Source organism: Rhipicephalus sanguineus, chromosome 9, assembly GCF_013339695.2.
Source record: "Rhipicephalus sanguineus isolate Rsan-2018 chromosome 9, BIME_Rsan_1.4, whole genome shotgun sequence".
In the NCBI taxonomy this organism is placed as follows: domain Eukaryota; kingdom Metazoa; phylum Arthropoda; class Arachnida; order Ixodida; family Ixodidae; genus Rhipicephalus; species Rhipicephalus sanguineus.
In genome coordinates, this window is record NC_051184.2 from 53890258 (window position 1) to 53898960 (window position 8703).

The window sequence follows — 8703 nt, forward strand, 5'->3', positions numbered from 1 at the left end:
CGTCATATAGTCATGTTACGCCATACCAATTTTGGTGTACATTTGATTAACCAAGCGACCAGGAGAGCGTAAAGTCGTAGGCGGCTAGATAGATACGCTCAAAGTTGCAGAAGTTCGCTAAGAAATGCTTCGCAATTAAAAAACATTCAGGACCCATGTCCCCCCTTAAGGAGCATTGAGGTGTATTCGCCCCGAGATCAGGCTACAGGTGGCAGCACTGTCGCCGCGCTAGTGTGGATAGGGGCCGGCGGCGTGTATACAAGTGTACACAGCGGCGCTTCGTTGTGGGCGGTTTGAGCTGATTGTCGGCGAATAAAACGCGTTGACTGCAGCCCTCTGGTAATGTGTACGTTCTCTATTGCCGAATCGATGCACGAAGCCCACCGAGCGTTATTACAGTGAAACCTCGGTGATACAAATCTGACAGGACCACCAAAAATATTCGTATCATCCGAAATTCGCATTACCAGGAAGCATGGAAAATTATCATGCGGCGAAAGAAAGCTGGCGTACATTTTCTTTTATTGCTTTTCAGCGCCGCAGCAATGTCAGGAAGAACCCGAAATGATTGTCAATTGAGTTTTTAGATGTTGGCAATCATACCAGCACTCATAAATATACGGCCCGTACGCGCATATTTAATGAATGAAGCAGGTGCGTTGCGACCCAGCCCCCTCCAAATTTTAGTATGCTTTTTTGCATGACACTAGAGTACTGGAGCAAAAGTAACGAAAGAAGCGCTTTGACGCGATGGGTCAAGGCCAAAAAATGACAGAACCACGGTCCTGTGTTATGATTTTGTTACCGCGGAGGTGTTGGGAATGGTTTCTGGGGAGATTTACGGCCGTGCTGGCACAAGTGCGACCTCAACGGTCGCACATGTTGACATTCATGTTGAGTTTCATGGGATGTCTGATGCACGAGGCAGGCGTGTGTAAACAGAGTACGACGACAGCAGCCCCCGTCGACGCTTTAAAAAAAAGCATGGCGCTAATGTCCACTGTAATCTAAACGCAAAGGCACACGGAGGCACATAAGAGCCTCAAAGGTTCGCGCATACAATCTCGAAGGCCCTGACGCGTCTCTGAAGGTTTATTCTGACCGTAAGAAAAATGTTTTCCTTACACCGTGATTCTGATGATTTGGCGGTGCGGCGCGCATGCCCACGCTTGTGCTCTCACACTCGCACGGGCTTAGCGCGTCTTCCGCGATAGCGTGGAGCACCTCTTCGTACCTGGGCGGTAGCGTACGTTCGTATCAAACGTCGCTGGGTGAAAATCGGTTCGCAACAACCGTGCTCCACTACATTGCAGGCCAATGGGCCTTTTCCGGGACCAACGAAAAATTCGTATCACCCCGAAATTCGTATGAGCTGTGATCGTATCAGCGAGGTTTCACTGTATTACTTGTGAGAGAAGCGCAACCTGCCAATGAACGGGATGCCCCTCGGCGACACTCTGCAGTTTTCCATTTTATGACATTTTTTTGCTGTTTCATTTGAACGTGTTTAGCTTGTGTCCTGCCTACTATGCAGTGCTGTTGCGCGACTGAACTAATTGCGTATTTACTTCTTGCTTATATGGCTACCGAACAGGACTTTGTGCGTAGCTTGTGTCCCGCATACTACGCTGTTCCCACTACAGATGTTGCACGACTGATTTAGTTACGTGTTTACTTCTTGCTTTTCTGGCTACCGAATAGCACTCTGTGCACTGTGTGCACGAGAACACGCACCCATATTTTTTTCTTATTCAGCTGTCCATGATATGTAGAACAGTTGATAAGATATTTAGCCAGAAAAGCTACGTGGCTGACAGCGCTTTAGCACTATGATCTCTCACACGTACGCGCTTGATTCTATTCCGGTAACAGTGTAAAAAGGTAACAGTTGAGCACAGAGCTTCCATGAATTCATTGCCTGCATGACAATGATGCAACAAAGAAGTGGTTAACTTATGGCACAAAAGTAAGTTGGTTTTTTTTTTAAGCCAATGATGCTCACTGCCTTCATCAATTCTATAGCAAGGCCGCACAAAAGCTCAAGACAATGTGAAAACAAAAAAGATAAGGTTATGCGTGAATTTATAACGCTATGATTGTAAGACACGCCGTCTGGATTAATTTTTGACCATCTGGGTTTTGTAACGCGAACCTAAATCAAAGTACGCCAGTGTTTTAAAAAGCACACATTTTGCCCCAAGTTAAAATAGCGCCCGGAAACTCAGTTTCATCACTTCCGTGTCATTCCATTTTTTTTGTTCTTTTTAGGCGGTTATTTAAGTACCGAAGAGTCAGACTTCACTTAAAAATATCAATCTGTAGTGGGACCAGGACCATAAAATAAAAGCACATCTTAAACCGCATCTTAAACACAACTAAAGCTCGTGACGAAACTGATAAAAGACAGTCGCACAATGATACACCCAGCAACAAGTGTGACACGCAAGTGCATGGCTTAGAGCCTTGTTTTTGTTTACCACTGAGTTGCTAAAGCACTGAATTCATACGATAGTCAATGCTCCTCATGTTTAGGACGACGCCAAGTGCACTTTACGATGTGCTTGAATCACAAAGCGGCACCCACACTGAAATGATCCTGGCGACGACGACCACACAAAGCACTCTTGACAACTGCGCTCAATGATCTTTTTACGATGCATATACAGCCTAGAAAGCCCAAATGCTTTTGTACATCATGGTAGGTACACGTACAAGCATTTAAGAGTGCGCTAACAAAACAGACGAACTGCCCTTTGAAGACTTGCATGACATACGAGCCTATGAAAACGCGCCACGGATAGCAGACGACGCAGGGAGCCATCCACACTAGGCGCGCTTCGGCCAGTAGCCACCAGGCGGCGACTCCGCTCGATCTCGGGGCGTATAGAGCGTCACACATTTCTGTGCACGTAGTTGAGCTTCTTCACTTTGTGTGGTGCTCAGTGTCTGGCCCAGGACGTAGTTAAGCCTCTTCACTTTCCGTAGTGTGGTGCTCAGCGTCTGGCCCAGGACGGTTCTTTGCCATCTTTGCTGCCCAACACTCAAGTGCATGTCACAGCCACGATTTTATATTCGCCTCAACTGTCGCCGCCGTCGCATCTGGCAGTAGACCCACCGCATCTGATATTGCGCCATATGCAAAAAAAAAAGCGATATCTTAGGCTCCACAATTATTCTGATAATGTCCAGAAAGCTTTTCTAACGCAACCTTTGGTTTAATTTCTAGAGATTATGCTGAGTCGTCACCTCTTGACCCAGAAGGTGGTAATGTAGAGGCAACGAAAGAGCTTTTCATGCTTGATCACTCAGCTTTTTTGCTATACATTGGAAAGGTAGGAAGCAAAAGATGGAAGCTTGCGATGAGAAATTCATAAACAGTGGGTGTGCACTGGAGCTGACGTTTCAACAGTGGACTTGTCTTTTTCAAAGCTGCAACTGAATTGCAGCCTTGAAAAAGACAAGTCTACTTGTCGAAATGTCGGCCCCAGCACACATCCCCTGTTTTTTGAATTTTTGTTGCTGTACATTCGTTTTATAAGTCAGAGCATAGCAAATAAGTAAGTTAAACACCAGGAGTGCTACAAGATTATGTCCTGCTTCGATGCGACTGTCTTCTGTGTCATGTCACAATGCAGTATAACCTCTAGAAACAAGATCAAAACAGGCCAAAGCAAAGTTACATAAAAGCATTCAATGAGGGAAATAAGTAGAATTTCAATGGCTCGTTTTTCTTTTTTAGACACAATATTAATGAAAACTAACAGACAATAATGCCAAGGAAAGTATTGGGGTGTTATTTGTAGTAATTACGATATACATGTGAAGAAAGTAAAGTGGAGGAAAAGATAACTTGCCACTGGCAGGGACCGAATCTGCAACATTCGAAGGTTTGTACTGCATCAGATTTGTACGTGCCATGAGCAGTTAAAAGAGGCTTTGGTGGCAGGCATTTCAGCAGCAGTATTACTACTTATAGAAGGCACATAAAAAAGTGCTTTAAAAGTAACTTCTAAAAAGGTATGACATGATATTTAGATTGTGTGTATGTGTTCAAAGTCCAGGACCTCAAGACATCTAATAGAAAAAGTACTGCCACATTCCAAAGCACCTGAATGCTTTTATATTAATGGAAACTAACAGACAATAACGCCAAGAAAAGTATAGGGGATGTTATTTGTAGTAATTACGATATACATGTGAAGAAAGTAAAGTGGAGGAAAAGATAACTTGCCACTGGCAGGGACCGAATCTGCAACATTCGAAGGTTGCAGGTTCAGTCCCTTCCAGTGGCAAGTTATCTTTTCCTCCACTTTACTTTCTTCACATGTATGTCGTAATTACTACAAATAACATCCCCTATACTTTTCTTGGCGTTATTGTCTGTTAGTTTCCATTAATATAAAAGCATTCAGGTGCTTTGGAATGTGGCAGTACTTTTTCTATTAGATGTCTTGAGGTCCTGGACTTTGAACACATACACACAATCTAAATATCATGTCATACCTTTTTAGAAGTTACTTTTAAAGCACTTTTTTATGTGCCTTCTATAAGTAGTAATACTGCTGCTGAAATGCCTGCCACCAAAGCCTCTTTTAACTGCTCATCGCACGTACAAATCTGATGCAGTACAAGCTTCACCTGTCAATGTGCACAGGTGGCACAATCAAAACAATCAGCGCTGAGACTGCTTTGGCTATTCAAACCAAGACTATTGTCATGCGACATGTGCAACAGTCATTAAATGAAGGCATTGGTAGGCATTGCAAGAATAACTGCTGGTTGTCTGTTGCTAGTACAATATATTATTCCGATGAGAAGTTCATTACAGCACTTCTTAGTGACTAGTCATTATTACATGCCGTATTCAAAATGTCTTTCATGATAACTTCATAGGAGGACATTGTTAGCATAAGTGTGGCTGCCGTATAGTATTAGCACTGACAGCAGTCTATCACAATTTGCTGCAAAGTATGGTCATACATCAGTAGCACACATGTGTAAACAGCTTTTCACAGTCCTGAGCACTCTGCAAGTCCATTCTGGACAATATCGATGGACAAAATCAGCTAAAATTGGCGCATATTTACAAGTGAAAAAAATTTAGCAACTTTCACTGTACTTGTGGGGTCACTCTATATACAAATATTGCAAGTGAAGTTATCCACTACCTGCAACTGCCTTTGCAATCTTCATCTCACAGAAACTCTGCTTTCCTTTACGTCCTGCCCATGACAACTGTGATGTGACACTATCATCCATGCAGTACGCCATGATCCTCTTCGTTGCCCATCTTGCATCGGTACCACCAAGCTTTGAGAATTCGTGGACCTGCATTTTGCAAATTAGGGTTCAGAATTAAGTATCAAAATAACAGCAACCGCTGACTAACAAGGAGCAAGTAATATTGTAATGCATCCTGGTTCTCTAAAGCTGACTGTGCACAACAAAATCTATTTGGCAATTTATCACTTGGACGTGCTTAAGTGTCCTGCTGACACAGATCAATAAGTGTATGTTACCAAAATAAAGAGAGCTGACAAACGTATACACAACAATGGACTTCCCCAGTAACAAACAGTGACGACCCTTCATGTAAAATACTATATTTTCTCGCATATAACCCGCCCCCGCATATAACCTGCACCCCAAAACTTTGAAAGAAAAAATAATATGCTTATAACCCCTGCATATAATCTGCACATTTTTAAGCCCTTTCTTTGGTGCAGGTTATGTGAGAAAATAGGGTATAATGCACATGCAATTGTGGAAATACAGCAACACGACAGCCACTTAAGAACGAACTTCTATGGCACTAATTTAGGTGCGAAATAAAAAGAAAGTACAAGAGTACACACTAAAATCTCCTTCTTCTTGTTATTCAGGGCTTCATCAAAGTCCAGCAGCTGCTTCATCTCGCTGAATGGCTCACTTGTAAGAACTTTAAGGTGCGACATTGTGGTTGACGACACGCTTTCACAAAGCTTGTTCCAAGAGATCCACATGCTGGTGCAGCATAAATCGCACAGTATTGAGAAGACGTATCACATGCTGTTGAAATGCTGAAATGATAAAAAGGAAAACAAGCAACACTAAACATGCAGCAAGCATCAGGGGCGTAGCCCGAAATTTTTTTCGGGGGGGGGGGTCAACCATGCTTTATGTATGTTCGTGCGTTTGTTTGTATGTGCGCATGTATATATACGCAAGCAAAATTGAAAAATTTCGGGGAAGGGGGGGGGTGAACCCCCCCTGGCTACGCCCCTGGCAAGCACGTATGATCGCTAATAATGAAACACTGTAGTAATTCAAACTTGGCCTCTGAGATACTCTTTTAAGCGCATTTCAGTAATAATAATAACTGTTGGCGTTTAACGTCCCAAAACCACCATATATGATTATGAGAAATGCCGTGGTGGGTGGCTCTGGAAATTTCGTCCGCCTGGGGTTCTGTTATTGTGCACCTAAATCTAAGCACACGGGCCTCAAGCATTTTCAATCCCGCGACCTGCGGGCCAGCAATCGAGCACCATAACCACTAGACCACTATGGCAGGTCTACGTGCATTTCAGATATAAGAGAAAGCACAGACACCATTGCCGTTATATCCCTCGCAATATTTTGGGCATGAGGCGCCGTTTGAGAACCAAAATATTACACTAGGTATAATAGTGCTCACCGCTTGGACTGTGGCATCCTAGACATGTTTCCCTCAATAAAACAAAGGTATAGCCCATGCATCTTACAGCTTAAAATGTCACAGGTTTTTCTCCCAGATCACCACGTTTGCAGCACGTCTTCAGACATTACAAATTAAAAGGAAAATAATCATAAAGAAGACTTATCGCCTCGCAAGAAACGATACTGCTGCTGGAACAGCGGCGGAAGAACCGAGGCAGAACTCGAGTCTCTGAAGATTACGGAAAAGGAAACTATGAGAACAGAGCCCCGCAGACAGTTGGGAACACACTATGGCGCCTCAAAACAATACCTACCTTGAAAAAGTTCGGTCAGGGCACAGGCGAACTACGCGGCACTGAGTGTCAGTGCGAAATTGAAACAATTGAAACTTTCCACTGCGAGGCCCCAGAACACCAACACGAAAAATGGCGCGGAAGCGCGCGAATTAGACAGCCAGCTGAATTAAGCTGCAGTCCCGCAGTTTGGTCGGTACGGTCCGTAGCCACAGCATGTGTCGATTCCGAAACGAAATGCTTGCAACGGTTATATATCATCATATGCTTTAAAAAAATCCCGCACTATAAAAAAATCTCCCACTACATTCTAAAGTTAACATACATTTCGTAGCATGGTTCGCCGTGGTTCTACGGCACGATAGTTTTTTTTTTAATTGTTTTTTATGGTAGTCAGCAGGAGCATCGACATGAGCATAACAAACGCTGTAGAGCGTAGCGTGTCTTCAACGTTTGAACTCGCTCATGAATGTGACTCGAGTAGTTTTTCGACCATGGCTATCTTTTTTTTACGACCGGGATTTTAATCTTCCCAGATAACGCGAAGATGGATTTTGACGCCAAGGGGTCAAGATCGACAAAGAAGCGTTTTGTCATGATTACGCTACAGTTAAAATTTTGCGGAGCTTGCACCGAGTCGCGCAAGCAATTTTTTCATTCCCTCCATGCGCGCAAGGCTCTGGTAGAGCAGAGCTAGTCGCAACTCTCGGTGCTGGCTGGACAGAATGTATACGTGATCACATTGTAAATCCAACGCCTGTCTTATAGGAGGCGCGTTGATGAATGACGAGTATGAGCTAGGTATCGACCGGGTTCGATTGGGAATTATTCGCTTGTAATCATAGCACCATAGATAAATTACCTTAATTAAGAGATTTAGCTTAAGCGGCGTATTTTTCAGATCAGAGGGCTTAACTAGACTAATTGGGATCACCTCGGCCAGGGCTGGGCAAAGATACTTTGAAATTGTATCGCGATACGATACAAGATACTCAGGCAAAAAGTATTGGAGATACAGATACAAGATACTGCCGCACTAATTGTATCCGATACGATACTTGGCAATTGTATCTTAAGATACTTCGATACATTCTCAAATTTGTTATTATAGATCCATACAATGTAGCAGCAAACGCCTATACTCAAAGATGCCTCCTTGAAAATTTCTGAACTGTGACCTATTTAGTTTCACTTGCATGAAATGTCTGTTAGTATCTGAAAAGTTTTGCCCTTCTTGCTCAAAGTACATTAGTTTCCTTCCAAAAAACTTATTGGGGCTTGTTTTAGCTTGGTCACAGGACAACTCTTTATGCACTTCGCTGACAGCGGTTCTTGCTTGTCATTTTTGTAATTGATGGGAGTCGCTGCTCAGCTTGCCGACCAGCTAGCGGGTTGGCATGTAATCACAATAACGTCAATAAGAAGCCTTCGCACGACGGCGCAAATACTGGTGTGGACTTTTACCTTGTCCGTAAAAGACAGTTTGCACAATACCGTATATCCGGACAGGTGTACAGCAGCAACAACGCTAATAGCGACTTTTTTTCTTCCTCGGGGGAGGGGTGGGGGAGGGGGGAGTGGCGCGGGGAACGCATGGTGTATACGGGGCTTGCGACCGTTCGCCTGCGGCCCGGCCGGCACACATGACCGGACCGTCTCCGTTCCATTTGTTTTTGTTTTCTAATTAAGTATGTTAGTGAGCTACACAGACATGACTGGTCTGAAGCATTTC

At 43.8% G+C, this 8703-nt stretch overlaps 1 protein-coding gene across 1 annotated transcript; it reads right to left on the reverse strand.

Moving 5' to 3' along the window:
• Positions 1–2888: 2888 nt before the first annotated feature.
• LOC119405176 (uncharacterized) lies at positions 2889–6040 on the reverse strand. Its single transcript, XM_037671989.2, has 3 exons — positions 5856–6040; positions 5169–5328; positions 2889–3120 (listed from the first exon to the last, which is right to left on the reverse strand). Exons 1-3 carry the CDS (start codon positions 6000–6002, stop codon positions 3053–3055), a joined length of 375 nt encoding a protein of 124 aa, XP_037527917.1. The 5' UTR covers positions 6003–6040; the 3' UTR covers positions 2889–3052.
• Between the last annotated feature and the right edge of the window lie 2663 nt (positions 6041–8703).

What these genes read in the sequence shown, in the direction of transcription:
- LOC119405176 (XM_037671989.2), bottom strand. Translation starts at nt 6,002, where the DNA reads ATGTGGATCTCTTGGAACAAGCTTTGTGAAAGCGTGTCGTCAACCACA. An exon ending in ACAAGAAGAAGGAGATTTTA is followed by an intron (nt 5,329 to 5,855) that starts GTGTGTACTCTT and finishes TGCAAAATGCAG; the next exon opens with GTCCACGAATTCTCAAAGCT. An exon ending in GATTGCAAAGGCAGTTGCAG is followed by an intron (nt 3,121 to 5,168) that starts GTAGTGGATAAC and finishes GCGCAATATCAG; the next exon opens with ATGCGGTGGGTCTACTGCCA.